This window comes from Salmo salar, chromosome ssa10 (genome assembly GCF_905237065.1).
Source record: "Salmo salar chromosome ssa10, Ssal_v3.1, whole genome shotgun sequence".
NCBI lineage: Eukaryota > Metazoa > Chordata > Actinopteri > Salmoniformes > Salmonidae > Salmo > Salmo salar.
The window spans coordinates 121,896,864-121,914,264 of NC_059451.1; the positions used below are offsets into that span (position 1 = coordinate 121,896,864).

A 17,401-nucleotide genomic window follows, 5' to 3' on the forward strand; every position below is an offset into this window, starting at 1 on the left:
CCATACAACATACCAGTCATATAGATACTGTACAGAACAACATACCAGTCATATAGATACCATACAACATACCAGTCATATAACTACCATACAACATACCAGTCATATAGATACTGTACAGAACAACATACCAGTCATATAGATACCATACAGAACAACATACCAGTCATATAGATACCGTACAGAACAACATACCAGTCATATAGATACTGTACAGAACAACATACCAGTCATATAGATACCATACAGAACAACATACCAGTCATATAGATACCATACAACATACCAGTCATATAGATACCGTACAGAACAATATACCAGTCATATAGATACCATACAACATACCAGTCATATAGATACTGTACAGAACAACATACCAGTCCTATAGATACTGTACAGAACAACATACCAGTCATATAGATACCATACAGAACAACATACCAGTCATATAACTACCATACAACATACCAGTCATATAGATACCGTACAACATACCAGTCATATAGATACCGTACAGAACAATATACCAGTCATATAGATACCATACAACATACCAGTCATATAGATACTGTGTGGAAGATAATGAAGGCTATAATTGATTTTGCTTGTGCTACACAATCCAGTGCCTAACAGAGCCTCAATTTCTAGGCTTCCTCATATTCTTTCAAGACTAGATCTGTCTGATGTTTTATCTTCTAACGTTTCAGCGTGTTATATCAAATCGTTTTTTTTGGGGGGGGGGGGGTTTGTGTCTTCAAAGTATTCAACATTTCTGCCAGTTTGTATTACTATTATTGGTGAGGAGATAAAAGCGATATTCTGCTTTTGGCACTGTGTTCATCATACTCTGCATTGCTGGAGTGAGTGAGTGAGTGAGTGAGTGAGTGAGTGAGTGAGTGAGTGAGTGAGTGAGTGAGTGAGTGAGTGAGTGAGTGAGTGAGAGAGTGAGAGAGATGTAACAGCAATCCTTTACCAGAAAGTAACAGATCTCGTTCACATTCTCTCCGTCATATCGTTAAAGGTTAAATCCGAGAAATGTGTAATAGTCACTTGGGATAAGAATAGAAGTCATTCAAATGTGAACTGAAAATTCAAATTTTTCCTAATCGGAATGGGATCAGAATCGATGCCGACCCTCAAGTCTCGCTGGCATCTTGCCAAGAGGTTGTGTCAACAACTCAAAAGGTTAAACGAGTAGAGAATCATGAAAACTAAATCGTGGGTGAGCTATTCCAAGTGTAATTTACCCATCGTTGAGGTAAGTGAACAGTATCTGTCTAGTGGTGTCTTCATTTGGTCGTTGTGGTTCAGTTGAGACCTGCTGCAGACCCCTCTGACCTTTCAAAAGATCTGGAGTGATGACCTGGTAACACAAAACAATATCAAGGTGTATCCACACAGACGGGCAGCGTTTCATGTTAAAGCTATTTAAAAAAAAAAAAAATAAGCCTATTCCAGTTACAATCTGTATTTCTCTGGCCTGAACTACAGTACAATATATTCTGTAACAAACAAAATACTTTCGAGAACTGAAATTAGTATTTTCAAAACACTTTTCTATAAAAAAATTTAATAAATTTATAGCAGGTCACAGTTTTGTGGCCTCCTATCACCCCAAATCTGCTGCATTGGTAGCAGATGTCTGTTGGCACTATGGTGTATTAAGAACCTCTGCTAAAATTACCAAAATGTAAAAATGAACACTTGCAAAGCACACTGGGCATTATTCCAATGAACTCCGCCTCCGAAAACAAATTGGATTACAATACAAAATTGTTTAGGGGCGGAGCTCATTCGAATAATACCTAGTGTGGTTTTGCGAGGGTTCATTTACATTTTGGTTGAGGGTTTAATTAAAAGGAAAAAAATACATAAACCTGCAGACACTAGGCCCTCCATGGAATGAGTTTGACACCCCTCTTGTAAAACCACACATTTCACTGCACCTTTCCGGTGTACGTGACAATACAACATATATATTTTCTACTATAATATACACCTACTACTTTAATAATACTATAATATACACCTACTACTGTAGTAGTACTATAATATGACCTACTACTGTAGTAGTACTATAATATACACCTACTACTTTAATACTATAATATACACCTACTACTGCAGTAGTACTATAATATACACCTACTACTGTAGTAGTACTAGAATATACACCTACTACTTTAATAATACACCTACTACTGTAGTAGTACTATAATATACACCTACTACTGTAGTACTATAATATACACCTACTACTGTAGTACTATATTATAAAATGTGCAACTTCACTTTTATGCTGATGATTCTGTTATTTATTGTTGTGCCTCGTCTCTCACAAAAGCTTTCCAAAACTTGCAAACTGCTTTTTATACTGTTAAACATACCTTGTGTCAATTGAAGCTTAACCTCAATACTGACAAAACTAAACTAATGGTGTTTTCTAAAGCAAGAAATAGACCTCTGAACCTTTGACCTATTACTACCTGTCAGGGCAATGAGATTGAGGTTGTAACCTCATAAATATCTTGGAATTTTAATTGATGACGGTCTCTCTTTTAAATTGCATATTCAACAATTTACAACAAAAATTTCAGCTGAAGTTGGGATTTTATTTTAGGATTAAGGCCTGTTTTTCTTTTGAAGCCAGAAGGAGGCTAGTATCAGCTACATTTATGCCTTTACTAGACTATGGGGATATTTTATATATGAATGCTTCCGCTCAGTGTTTGAGATCAATTGACACCCTTTACCATGGAGCATTGAGATTTATTGTAAACTGCAAAACCTTTACGCACCACTGCACTTTATATACACCAGGGTTGGCTGGCCTTCTCTAGTCACTCGTAGGCTCAATTATTGGCATACTTTTATTTACAAAGCCATTTTGGGTTTACTACCATTTTATTTGGGCATTTTTATTGTTCAGAAATGTGGTGGGTACTCTCTTCGTTCGCTGGACTTTATCCTGCTAACTGTTCCAAATGTCCGAACTGAATTTGGTAAAAGGGCTTTTATGTACTCTGCGCCGTCGTCTTGGAACGCCTTACAAAATACTGTTAAACTGGAAGAACTCGTCCCGATTGGTGTTTTTAAATCACTGATGAAGGATCTGGAGACTGATTCCCTGACCTGTCAATGTTTTTAATTTGCTGTTTTTGATTTTGTTATATTCTTTGTTAATTTTATGGTTTTTCAAATCTCAAAATGAGCCCTTTCTGGTTATATAAAGGTTAAATAACAATAAATAAAATAAAACTATTAAAACCTTTTTTACCTGAGTTTCTCTCTTTGCCTCCTCCTCTGTGTGGTTGAGAGATGTGGATCTGCTCAGAGAGGTCTTCTCCACCCTATACCGTACCTTCACCGCTTTAGGTGACACAACGCCAGGCCCCTCCTCCTTCTCCCACTGGAGCTTATTAAACATCAGAGTGGAGGGTCCGTTGGCCCCTCTCCCCTTAGGTGATCCGGGAGCGCTGGTGGCTCCCCCTGGAGTCTCTCCCCTGGTCCCTCTGACGGCCGAGGCAGGGCTGGAGGGGTCCGATGAGTCTGAGTTTCGCTGTCGCCTGCTGTCCACACTGCGCGACCTCCTCCGGTCCTCAGGGGCTATCCTCCCTCTCCTAGGCCCAGCTCGGCCCATCTGCTGGGAGCTGTCGAACTGGTTGATAAGGCTACCTATGGAGGAGATGGGTTCTGTGTCCACTGAGTTTGGGGACCTCCTGGGGACGTTGGTAACCTCGCTTGGTGGACTTAGTAAGGTGGTAAAAGAATGGTGGTGGGGACCTGGGGCTGAGACAAGGGCAGGGCCTGGGCCTGGGGTCTGGGTGGGAGCTGGGACAGGGCCTGGGGTCTGGGTGGGAGCTGGGACAGGGCCTGGGGTCTGGGTGGGAGCTGGGACAGGGCCTGGGGTCTGGGTGGGAGCTGGGACAGGGGTCTGGGTGGGGGCTGGGACAGGGCCTGGCGTCTGGGTGGGAGCTGGGACAGGGCCTAGGGTCTGGGCGGGAGCTCTCTCTATACCCTCAGCAGGCAGAGGGATCCTGGCTGGTCCTGGTCTAGACCCTACTCCCTGGGTCAGGCCGGCCCCTGCCCCACTCTGGAGACCTCTGGTGAGATGTCCCGGCCTAGGTACAGAGGTTGTCTGAGTGGGGGGAACAGAGAGTCTTCGGGTGGGGGAGAGGCGGGGGCTGAGTGGGCTAAGGCTGTTCCAGTCTGGGTTATAGGGTTTCAGCAGCTCTGGGTTTCTCTGGAAGTTCAACACCGCATTTGATGCCGGCATGGTCCTCTGTAACTGTGACTCCTGGAAGTCGAACATGGACACGGTGGACGCCAGCGTCCTCTGTGACTCCCTACCTTCAGTCAGAGAACCTCCACAAGCATACTCCCCCTGGTGGTTGGGAATACTGCGCTCCATATAGGGACTTCCTAGTGGAGATCGTTCCATATAGGGACTTCCTAATGGAGATCGTTCCACATAGGGACTTCCTAATGGAGATCGTTCCATATAGGGACTTCCTAATGGAGATCGTTCCATATAGGGACTTCCTAATGGAGATCGTTCCATATAGGGACTTCCTAGTGGAGATCGTTCCATAGAGGGACTTCCTAGTGGAGATCGTTTCATATAGGGACTTCCTAGTAGAGATCGTTCCACATAGGGACTTCCAAGTGGAGATCGCCTATCATTCACCATGGAGGTGTAATCAGACTGGCTGTGGGCGTTGACAGACTCTTCCTGGTGGTCCCAGTTCCTACTGTAGCTCTCCAGGCCACCAGATGGCAGAGCTGCTCTACTATCCCCGTTGTTCAATACAACGTAAGGATGACCCTCAATCCCCTGGACTTGTATCCTCACCCCGAACTTGCTGCTGCTGCTGCTGCTGTCGACCTGAGGGCGAGGGCCGCCTCTGGGACCAGGTCCAGGCTGCTGCATGTTGTAGCCCTGTTGTATTCTACTGAAGTCTGGAGAAGAGCCACTCGCTCTGTTTCTGTGGAGACAACGTTAAGACAACGTTGTGTGTTTGCTGGGTCCACACTAGTCCTGAATGAACAGAGGACTTCCCTCAGAACTGAAGAGATTCACGGCTGTAAAGAAGCAAATACAAAACACGTTGGAGGCTGATTATTGGTTGACTAAACATTACCCCGGCTCCTCTTAACCTGTAGGCTCCAATAACAACAGTTTACCCCATGGAAAAATACATCACTTTCTATGTAATCAGGCGACTGTTTACAAAACAGAGAAGAAGTCGTGTGGCCCAACTAACAACAATGACATCCCAAGAGCCTCTGGTGTCACTCCCAACAGCTGCACCAACCAGCATGCCACAGACAGAGAGAGAGACACCACCATCAACAGCACAATGAAATAGAAAACAGTTTATTCAGTGTGCTAACAGTGTAACTATTGTTTACAGGACACTACTGCTGCATGATGACCACCACTGGCCGTGGTCGCTCCAACCAGGTTGTCGTCACACACTCACTGTTTTCATCTACAGTTGATGATGTGATGAGATGGCACTTGAGGGAAAATCAGTTGTGGACGGAAACAAAGACACACACATTGTTTGTTTTAGAACAATGTATATCGTTGTTGAAATAATCAACATGTAAAAGCTCAGTATTGAAATATACAGCAGGTAACTGTTACCGTATTCCAGTAGTTCCATCTCTTTTACCTGCTGTAAAACACTACCAAACTGTTACCGTATTCCAGTAGTTCCATCTCTTTTACCTGCTGTAAAACACTACCAAACTGTTAACGTATTCCAGTAGTTCCATCTCATTTACCTGCTGTAAAACACTACCAAACTGTTACCGTATTCCAGTAGTTCCATCTCTTTTACCTGCTGTAAAACACTACCAAACTGTTACCGTATTCCAGTAGTTCCATCTCTTTTACCTGCTGTAAAACACTACCAAACTCTTACCGTATTCCAGTAGTTCCATCTCATTTACCTGCTGTAAAACACTACCAAACTGTTACCGTATTCCAGTAGTTCCATCTCATTTACCTGCTGTAAAACACTACCAAACTGTTACCGTATTCCAGTAGTTCCATCTCATTTACCTGCTGTAAAACACTACCAAACTGTTACCGTATTCCAGTAGTTCCATCTCATTTACCTGCTGTAAAACACTACCAAACTGTTACCGTATTCCAGTAGTTCCATCTCATTTACCTGCTGTAAAACACTACCAAACTGTTATCGTATTCCAGTAGTTCCATCTCTTTGGAAGTGTTTTACAGCGAGTAACTGTTACCGTATTCCAGTAGTTTAATCTCTTTGGTAATGTTTTCACATACTGTATGCGGTCCATTTTCTAAACTCCAAACTGGTAAAACGTGTAAACACCAGTCTTACATTCAAAAACCTTACATTGAGCATTCATTTTGTTTGTAGAAAACTTTCACCACACAATCATTGCCTTAAAAATAAAAAAAAGTTTACTGTGAAATATAATGAGTACATTGGTTTAAAAATCACAAAAACAAAATGATATCCTCTCTTTAGTTATTTTAACTATCAGCAAAAACTTTAAGATACATGTTTTAAAAGTTGCCCTTTGAATGTAGTATGCTGTAGTACTGTAAATTACAGTATATTACACATGAGGCAATACACTTGCACTACCCATTAAAATTGCCTGAAACATAAAATGTTCAAAAGGTATGATCATTGAAGACATATTTCACAATGTATTTCAATTAAAGAAACAATGTTTAGCGGGCACTAGTTTGGCTCAAGCCAGTCTGGAGCATTTGGCCACAGGCTCTTATCCACATCGCAGTAAATATCCTCATTGTTCATGCAGCTGAGGAATACCCTTTTTTTTAGCATAGCGAATCCAAGCCTGATATAGGTCTCAATTGAAATCAATGCATGTCTTATCCATGGCCTGAAGTACTGTGGTACATTCATGGGGATGCCAATCTTTGACCTGTATTATATTACAGTATTGTAGTGGTCTTGTGTGGCTCAGTTCCTAAGAGCATGACACAAGCAGTTGTGTGTTCGATTCTCACTGGGGTCACACACATTTTGATGTGTGAACTGTTGTCACTGTAGATAAAATTGTCTGCTACGTAAAATTGCGGTATTACAGACTCTAACCCACGAGTAGGTTTACCAAACGTTTAAGTGATCATCAATTAAAGAGCAGTCGGATTATTAAGTAATAGTAAAAATGTCTCTTAACAAAAGAGAAGAGAATCATATCAAAAGTAACGTGAGCTTTGCATTGTGAAAGGCGAGTACTTTATATGAATATGTATGAAAGGCGAGTACTTTATAGGTATGAAAGGCGAGTATTTTATATGTATGAAAGGCGAGTATTTTATTAGGTATGAAAGGCGAGTATTTTATATGTATGAAAGGCGAGTACTTTATATGTATGAAAGGCGAGTACTTTATATGAACATGTATTGCATTGTGAAGCATGTACAGTATGTCTAGATAAAACACTGATTACATTTGATGAAAAAGTGCTTCGTTTTTAAAACAACTTCCTTTGTGATCATCTATTTTGAGTTTTGCACAAAAGAGCTGTGAAAATGTACTACATGCTTGTGAAAATGGCACCAAAGCATTAAAAAAAAAACTTTACTTGTAACAGTATAAAAAAATAAATAGGACAAAACCTTTTTAACTTAACCAATACCAAAAGACTCTCTCCTTCACAAGCACTTTATCAGACTCTGTACGATTGTAATTAAAGACAAAGGATACATACGTGAGTAAATTTCACCAGCTGATAATGAAACACCACCTTTACTAGCGGATCAATCGATGTTCTTGAACGATAAAATAGTTTACGAGGCCAAAAACTAGACTCACATCATAAAGCACGTAAACTGTTCAATTGGTTCAAGTAACAGCTAGCTAGACAGTTTAGAAAAGTGTTCCTGTGCGTAAATCCGTGTAAAGGACTTACCTAAATTCTCGTCGTTGTGTTAGTAGCGCAACATGCGCTGTCTGAAGTGACAGTGTGTTGTGGGAGTCGCTGTTAAGGGAACCTCGGGATTCTCCCTCCTTATTCCACATACTGTCTCTGTTCAGAAGTATGTCGTGTTCCCTCTAGCGGATCTGTCTTTAGCTATTCAGCAAATTGCAGCTTGTACAATTTAATGGTTTTTGATATCATCATTTATTTCAGAAATTCTGACATTGATTAAGATGTAGTATATTTAATTCACCTGCTAATAATATTAGGTACTTTTCATATTCACAAATGCAAATGGTCTAATTCAAAACCGAACTTTTTTCCACTTTATAAATGAATTTAAACAATATGGTACTACTTTAACTAAAATGGAAAAACAAAAAAAGCAATTCAAACTTGTTGTATTATTAATGAATATGATTGGTTTGTTTAGGATTCCTGGCAATGTAAATAGTTTGTATGTTTGCATGTTTGTTGATATTTGTTAATAAAATATAATTTTTTAAAATAAAATAAAATATTCAGCAAATTGCGCAGGTGTTCATCTTCATCACCATCATCATCATCATTAACACCTCGAATAATACATACTATAGGGACTGAGTCACTGGTTTACTGGTGTTCTTCCATGCCATCCCTGGGAGGGGTGCGTCACTTGAGTGGGTTGAGTCACTGACGTGGTCTTCCTGTCTGGGTTGGCGCCCCCCCTTGGGTTGTGCCGTGGCGGAGATCTTTGTGGGCTATACTCGGCCTTGTCTCAGGATGGTAAGTTGGTGGTTGAAGATATCCCTCCAGTGGTGTGGGGGCTGTGCTTTGGCAAAGTGGGTGGGGTTATATCCTACCTGTTTGGCCCTGTCCGGGGTTTTCATCGGATGGGGCCACAGTGTCTCCTGACCCCTCCTGTCTCAGCCTCCAGTATTTATGCTGCAGTAGTTTATGTGTCGGGGGGCTAGGGTCAGTCTGTCACATCTGGAGTATTTCTCTTGTCTTTTCCGGTGTCCTGTGTGAATTTAAATATGCTCTCTCTAATTCTCTCTTTCTCTCTTTCTTTCTTTCTCTCTCTCGGAGGACCTGAGCCCTAGGACCATGCCTCAGGACTACCTGGTATGATGACTCCTTGCTGTCCCCAGTTCACCTGGCCGTGCTGCTGCTCCAGTTCCAACTGTTCTGCCTGCAGCTATGGAACCCTGACCTGTTCACTGGACGTGCTACCTGTCCCAGACTTGCTGTCCCAGACCTACTGGAACCCTGACCTGTTCACCGGACGTAATACCTGTCCCAGACCTGCTGTTTTCAACTCTCTAGAGACAACAGTTTCTTCCTAGGTTTTTGGCCTTTCTAGGGAGTTTTTCCTAGGGAGTTTTTCCTAGCCACCGTGCTTCTTTCACATGCATTGCTTGCTGTTTGGGGTTTTAGGCTGGGTTTCTGTACAGCACTTTGAGATATCAGCTGATGTACGAAGGGCTATATAAATAAATTTGATTTGATTTGATTTGAACAGGAGCGGTAGAGATACTCTCAAAGATCGGCTATGAAAAAGCCAACTGACACTTACTCTTGTGTTACTGACTTGTTGCACCCTCGACAACTACTATGATTATTATTATTTGACCATGCTGGTCATTTATGAACATTTGAACATCTAGGCCATGTGCTGTTATAATCTCCACCCGGCACAGCCAGAAGAGGACTGACCACCCCTCATAGCCTGGTTCCTCTCTAGGTTTCTTCCTAGGTTTTGGCCTTCCTAGGGAGTTTTTCCTATCCACCGTGCTTCTACACCTGCATTGCTTGCTGTTTGGGGTTTTAGGCTGGGTTTCTGTACAGCACTTTGAGATATCAGCCGATGTAAGAAGGGCTTTATAAATAAATTTGATTTGATCTTGTCTCATACCTTTTTAAGGGAGAAATAAGAAATACTTCTGATATCTTAAAAACATTTATTTCATTATATGAGCAGAACTTCTGTACACATTACTGTACATTTTATGGTTAACATTTACTGAAGATGGCATAGGTGACAACATAACTGTAAATAACTGGAAGGTATAGGTTTTACAAAGATGTCCCCCATTCTGGAACTCTCCAATACACAGAAAATGATGGATTGCTCAGGGAATTAAAGATAAATATTTACAATGTCTAGTAAAATATGTGACAAAAAAACAAACACTTCTGAAGAAACACATACTTAGTTTAAAATTAAAGATCTGTAATTCAGATATTTACTTATTAGTAATTGTAGAAAAGATAAACAATAAAAAGCTAGTAAAAAGTCATTCATATTTTCAATAAAAACTCTGAACAATTAAAGTATTAGTCCATTTGTAGCCTAACCAAAAAGAACACTTAGATCCCAAAAAATCTGACTGGGCCAAGCGCACACATGAGCGTAGAGCTAAGCTTGTACCACCCTAAGAGGTCAATACTGACATAAGAGAATATAATAAAAATATGAATTAAACATTTAATTATTACCAAAAAAAAGTGTTACTTTTTTTTTCTTCCACTGTACAACGAATATAAAACATACAAAACATCTGCTGGTTAAAATGCATTTGTCAGTAACAAGTTATACGTTTAGGCACAGGTCAAATTCCAACAGGAGAATCAGGAAATGTCCCTATCGTTACTATTGAGCTGCTGCAACACTTGTTCTGTCTCTTCCCTACTTGGTCTCATAGCCTACTTTACAGAGAAACAATTGGATGGTCTTGGATGGTCTTGGATGGTCTTGGATGGCCTTGGATGGTCTTGGATGGTCTTGGATGGCTTTGGATGGCTTTGGATGGTCTTGGATGGCCTTGGATGGTCTTGGATGGTCTTGGATGGTCTTGGATGGCCTTGGATGGTCTTGGATGGTCTTGGATGGCCTTGGATGGCCTTGGATGGTCTTGGATGGTCTTGGATGGCCTTGGATGGTCTTGGATGGTCTTGGATGGCCTTGGATGGCCTTGGATGGTCTTGGATGGTCTTGAATGGCCTTGGATGGTCTTGGATGGTATTGGATGGCTTTGGATGGTCTTGGATGGCCTTGGATGGCTTTGGATGGTCTTGGATGGTCTTGGATGGTCTTGGATGGCTTTGGATGGCCTTGGATGGTCTTGGATGGCCTTGGATGGTCTTGGATGGTCTTGGATGGCCTTGGATGGCCTTGGATGGCCTTGGATGGCCTTGGATGGCTTTGGATGGTCTTGGATGGTCTTGAATGGCCTTGGATGGCCTTGGATGGACTTGGATGGTCTTGGATGGTCTTGGATGGCCTTGGATGGCTTTGGATGGTCTTGGATGGCCTTGGATGGCCTTGGATGGCCTTGGATGGTCTTGGATGGTCTTGGATGGTCTTGGATGGTCTTGGATGGCCTTGGATGGTCTTGGATGGTCTTGGATGGTCTTGAATGGTCTTGGATGGTCTTGGATGGTCTTGGATGGTCTTGGATGGCCTTGGATGGTCTTGGATGGTCTTGGATGGCCTTGGATGGTCTTGGATGGTCTTGGATGGTCTTGGATGGCCTTGGATGGCCTTGGATGGTCTTGGATGGCCTTGGATGGCCTTGGATGGTCTTGGATGGTCTTGGATGGCCTTGGATGGCCTTGGATGGTCTTGGATGGCCTTGGATGGCCTTGGATGGTCTTGGATGGTCTTGGATGGCCTTGGATGGTCTTGGATGGTCTTGGATGGCATTGGATGGCATTGGATGGTCTTGGATGGTCTTGGATGGTCTTGGATGGCTTTGGATGGTCTTGGATGTCCTTGGATGGCTTTGGATGGTCTTGGATGGTCTTGGATGGTCTTGGATGGCTTTGGATGGTCTTGGATGGCCTTGGATGGTCTTGGATGGTCTTGGATGGTCTTGGATGGCCTTGGATGGCCTTGGATGGTCTTGGATGGCCTTGGATGGCTTTGGATGGTCTTGGATGGTCTTGGATGGCCTTGGATGGCCTTGGATGGTCTTGGATGGTCTTGGATGGTCTTGGATGGCCTTGGATGGTCTTGGATGGTCTTGGATGGCCTTGGATGGTCTTGGATGGTCTTGGATGGTCTTGGATGGCTTTGGATGGCCTTGGATGGTCTTGGATGGTCTTGGATGGTCTTGGATGGCCTTGGATGGCCTTGGATGGCCTTGGATGGCCTTGGATGGCCTTGGATGGTCTTGGATGGTCTTGGATGGTCTTGGATGGCTTTGGATGGTCTTGGATGGCTTTGGATGGTCTTGGATGGTCTTGGATGGCCTTGGATGGCGTTGGATGGTCTTGGATGGTCTTGGATGGTCTTGGATGGTCTTGGATGGTCTTGGATGGCCTTGGATGGTCTTGGATGGTCTTGGATGGTCTTGGATGGCCTTGGATGGTCTTGGATGGTCTTGGATGGTCTTTAACTGTCTCAGGATGATCCTCCTCCACACTTCAATATGCAGAAAGAAAGAATAGATTATTTAACTTGGATCAACAGCAGATCAACACATGCTACCGAAAAAGAAGAAGAAGTCCTGGGTGATGTTAGCACCATAGATGCCTGAGCCATGGAGAAAACAAAGCATGTGTACCCTCACTATTAAAATAAGAGGTGGAAAACTTGTGTTTTTGCATCTCCTTTTTTTTGTGTGTACCAGAAAAGTATTATAATCCATTAGGTCATTTGCAAATTTTCACAATTTTTTGTTGTTGTTGTGTTGTTGCAAAGTCTGTATTAAAAATATATATATGAGACCATTTTATAAATTATATAATAATTACCATCTGAGTATGCTTGTCCATTACAATGTAGAAAACCGCATGTCTCTAGCCAAAACCATTCAAAAGATAGACAAAGACCCATATTACCAGAGCTTGATCATATTCTGTCTATCAGGTTTCACAGCAAATCAAATCAAATTGTATTGGTCACATGCAAATATTTAGCAGATGTTATTGCAGGTGTAGAGAAATGCTTGTAGAGGTACAGTATTTAAACACTTTTTTGGTTACTACATGATTCCATATGTGTTATTTGATAGTTTTGATGTCTTCACTATTATTCTACAATGTGGAAAATAGTTTAAAAAAAGAAAAAAACAACTTTGAATGAGTAGATATGTCCAAACTTTTGACTTGTACTGATGCCAATTAGAACAAATATATGGAGGTATATAAATGCCAAAACTTAAAATGCAAAGCTGATAACGGCAAATAAATAATACCTTTGCAATTTATTTGACAATTTATGTACGCATAATCTGTGACCAAATTAAACTGCAAAACTCCAGTGTGTACTTTCAAGTTCAAGTATTGAAAATGAAAAATTTAAATGGATAATAAATATATCAATGTTGACATTTGCATTGCGTTACATTGCTGTAATCTTCTTCTTTGTGACAAAAAAAAGTAAATTAAAACATAACGTGCAAGTTGACAACGAGTTTTCTTCACCTTCCAAAGCAAATCCTTATTGGCTAAAGCATTATTTTATTTAATTTGGCAACTAAAACTAAGAGTTTCATTCTGTTTGCTTCCGTTTGGTTCTGTGTCGGTTCCTGGTGATTACACCTTTGGCCACAATTAAAACAATCGCATTTGAATGTTCATTTTCACTCTTAAACCAGTGCTTGACTTGGGCAGGAGCTTACTCCAACTGAGTACTGGTACCTATCTCAGTTCCTTCACCTCTGATAGAATATTAGCATAAAAATATTGTGGAGTTCCCCGCACCTAAATATAGACGGTACTTGTGCCTGTCAATCAATCACTGTGGGTGGGATTGTCAGGGGAAAGGGGGAGGAATGTTTGTGAGTCACAGAGTTGGTAGGGTTTCAGACCTGTCAATCAATCACTGTGGGTGGGATTGTCAGGGGAAGGTGGAGGAATGTTTGTGAGTCACAGAGTTGGTAGGGTTTCAGACCTGTCAATCAATCACTGTGGGTGGGATTGTCAGGGGAAGGGAGAGGAATGTTTGTGAGTCATAGAGTTGGTAGGGTTTCAAACCTGTCAATCAATCACTGTGGGTGGGATTGTCAGGGGAAGGGGGAGGAATGTTTGTGAGTCACAGAGTTGGTAGGGTTTCAGACCTGTCAATCAATCACTGTGGGTGGGATTGTCAGGGGAGGGGAGAGGAATGTTTGTGAGTCATAGAGTTGGTAGGGTTTCAGACCTGTCAATCAATCACTGTGGGTGGGATTGTCAGGGGAAGGGGGAGGAATGTTTGTGAGTCACAGAGTTGGTAGGGTTTCAGACCTGTCAATCAATCACTGTGGGTGGGATTGTCAGGGGAAGGGGGAGGAATGTTTGTGAGTCACAGAGTTGGTAGGGTTTCAGACCTGTCAATCAATCACTGTGGGTGGGATTGTCAGGGGAAGGGGGAGGAATGTTTGTGAGTCACAGAGTTGGTAGGGTTTCAGACCTGTCAATCAATCACTGTGGGTGGGATTGTCAGGGGAGGGGAGAGGAATGTTTGTGAGTCATAGAGTTGGTAGGGTTTCAGACCTGTCAATCAATCACTGTGGGTGGGATTGTCAGGGGAAGGGGGAGGAATGTTTGTGAGTCACAGAGTTGGTAGGGTTTCAGACCTGTCAATCAATCACTGTGGGTGGGATTGTCAGGGGAGGGGAGAGGAATGTTTGTGAGTCATAGAGTTGGTAGGGTTTCAAACCTGTCAATCAATCACTGTGGGTGGGATTGTCAGGGGAAGGGGGAGGAATGTTTGTGAGTCACAGAGTTGGTAGGGTTTCAGACCTGTCAATCAATCACTGTGGGTGGGATTGTCAGGGGAGGGGGGGAGGAATGTTTGTGAGTCACAGAGTTGGTAGGGTTTCAGACCTGTCAATCAATCACTGTGGGTGGGATTGTCAGGGGAAGGGGGAGGAATGTTTGTGAGTCACAGAGTTGGTAGGGTTTCAGACCTGTCAATCAATCACTGTGGGTGGGATTGTCAGGGGAAGGGGGAGGAATGTTTGTGAGTCACAGAGTTGGTAGGGTTTCAGACCTGTCAATCAATCACTGTGGGTGGGATTGTCAGGGGAGGGGAGAGGAATGTTTGTGAGTCATAGAGTTGGTAGGGTTTCAAACCTGTCAATCAATCACTGTGGGTGGGACTTTTAGGGTAGATTAGTAATCTGGTGTGAAAACCATCTTTCAATGCTATTTATTGTAGCAAAAACCTGAGAAAGAAATGTTGTGTTCTGTCAAGTAAACATGGATTCTCCTTGTTGAGAAACAATATAGAATTGCTGGAAAATGGTTTAAAAAAAATAATCTAAAAATCTAAAATGGCGCAGATTGTGCACCCCCACTTTTATACAAAGTCAGGTGCCCATTCCCATACCTGTCAAATGTTTATAGATGTCCCATGGGGTTAGCTGCATCTAGTCCAGGATGTAGTGATGCCTGGTGTTGCTGCAGGCCCTGGGCATCTGTTAACCCAGCTGACATCTTCTCCTGCTCCCTCCTCCTCAGACAGGCTGCCTTAGGGTTCAGATTACGCTCTAGAGGTAGCAGATCACATGGACATCAACGTTAGGACTGTCCCATAGAGACCAGACAGGGAACCAGGACATCAACATTAGGACTGTCCCCATAGACCAGACAGGAAACCAGGACATCAACATTAGGACTGTCCCCATAGAGACCAGACAGGAAACCAGGACATCAACATTAGGACTGTCCCCATAGAGACCAGACAGGAAACCAGGACATCAACATTAGGACTGTCCCATAGAGACCAGACAGGAAACCAGGACATCAACATTAGGACTGTCCCCATAGAGACCAGACAGGAAACCAGGACATCAACATTAGGACTGTCCCCATAGACCAGACAGGAAACCAGGACATCAACATTAGGACTGTCCCCATAGAGACCAGACAGGAAACCAGGACATCAACATTAGGACTGTCCCATAGAGACCAGACAGGAAACCAGGACATCAACATTAGGACTGTCCCCATAGACCAGACAGGAAACCAGGACATCAACATTAGGACTGTCCCATAGACCAGACAGGGAACCAGGACATCAACATTAGGACTGTCCCCATAGACCAGACAGGAAACCAGGACATCAACATTAGGACTGTCCCCATTGACCAGACAGGAAACCAGGACATCAACATTAGGACTGTCCCCATTGACCAGACAGGAAACCAGGACATCAACATTAGGACTGTCCCATAGACCAGACAGGAAACCAGGACATCAACATTAGGACTGTCCCATAGAGACCAGACAGGAAACCAGGACATCAACATTAGGACTGTCCCATAGACCAGACAGGAAACCAGGACATCAACATTAGGACTGTCCCCATAGACCAGACAGGAAACCAGGACATCAACATTAGGACTGTCCCATAGAGACCAGACAGGAAACCAGGACATCAACATTAGGACTGTCCCATAGAGACCAGACAGGAAACCAGGACATCAACATTAGGACTGTCCCCATAGACCAGACAGGAAACCAGGACATCAACATTAGGACTGTCCCATAGAGACCAGACAGGAAACCAGGACAACAACATTAGGACTGTCCCATAGACCAGACAGGAAACCAGGACATCAACATTAGGACTGTCCCATAGAGACCAGACAGGAAACCAGGACATCAACATTAGGACTGTCCCATAGATACCAGACAGGAAACCAGGACATCAACATTAGGACTGTCCCATAGAGACCAGACAGGAAACCAGGACATCAACATTAGGACTGTCCCATAGAGACCAGACAGGAAACCAGGACATCAACATTAGGACTGTCCCATAGAGACCAGACAGGAAACCAGGACATCAACATTAGGACTGTCCCATAGAGACCAGACAGGAAACCAGGACATCAACATTAGGACTGTCCCCATAGACCAGACAGGAAACCAGGACAACAACATTAGGACTGTCCCATAGACCAGACAGGAAACCAGGACATCAACATTAGGACTGTCCCCATAGACCAGACAGGAAACCAGGACATCAACATTAGGACTGTCCCCATAGACCAGACAGGAAACAGGACATCAACATTAGGACTGTCCCATAGAGACCAGACAGGAAACCAGGACATCAACATTAGGACTGTCCCCATAGAGACCAGACAGGAAACCAGGACATCAACATTAGGACTGTCCCATAGAGACCAGACAGGAAACCAGGACATCAACATTAGGACTGTCCCATAGACCAGACAGGAAACCAGGACATCAACATTAGGACTGTCCCCATAGACCAGACAGGAAACCAGGACATCAACATTAGGACTGTCCCCATAGACCAGACAGGAAACAGGACATCAACATTAGGACTGTCCCATAGAGACCAGACAGGAAACCAGGACATCAACATTAGGACTGTCCCCATAGAGACCAGACAGGAAACCAGGACATCAACATTAGGACTGTCCCATAGAGACCAGACAGGAAACCAGGACATCAACATTAGGACTGTCCCATAGAGACCAGACAGGAAACCAGGACATCAACATTAGGACTGTCC

At 43.0% G+C, this 17,401-nt stretch overlaps 2 protein-coding genes across 4 annotated transcripts in view; both read right to left on the reverse strand.

The window, feature by feature from the left end:
* The window catches only part of LOC106561766 (cingulin-like protein 1), a 42,709-nt gene extending 34,638 nt beyond the window's left edge, over positions 1-8,071 (reverse strand). For 2 of the 3 annotated variants that reach the window (XM_045688631.1, XM_045688629.1), the window contains exons 1-3: positions 7,936-8,071; positions 3,278-5,082; positions 1,248-1,363 (exon numbers count right to left, since the gene is read on the reverse strand). In XM_045688631.1, the coding sequence (XP_045544587.1) occupies positions 1,248-1,363; positions 3,278-4,930 (1,769 nt within the window). In that variant the 5' untranslated portion in view covers positions 4,931-5,082; positions 7,936-8,071. Of the gene's footprint in view, positions 1-1,247; positions 1,364-3,277; positions 5,083-7,734 lie in introns of all 3 variants that reach the window. The other variant, XM_045688630.1, reaches the window with a different exon arrangement.
* A 4,050-nt stretch (positions 8,072-12,121) lies between these two features.
* Positions 12,122-17,401, reverse strand: part of LOC106561753 (transcription factor 12) — a 31,884-nt gene continuing 26,604 nt past the window's right edge. Inside the window, exons 8-9 of the mRNA XM_014125987.2 lie at positions 15,242-15,401; positions 12,122-12,349 (exon numbers count right to left, since the gene is read on the reverse strand). Of these exons, the coding sequence (XP_013981462.1) occupies positions 15,253-15,401 (149 nt within the window). The 3' untranslated portion in view covers positions 12,122-12,349; positions 15,242-15,252. The remainder of the gene's footprint in view (positions 12,350-15,241; positions 15,402-17,401) is intronic.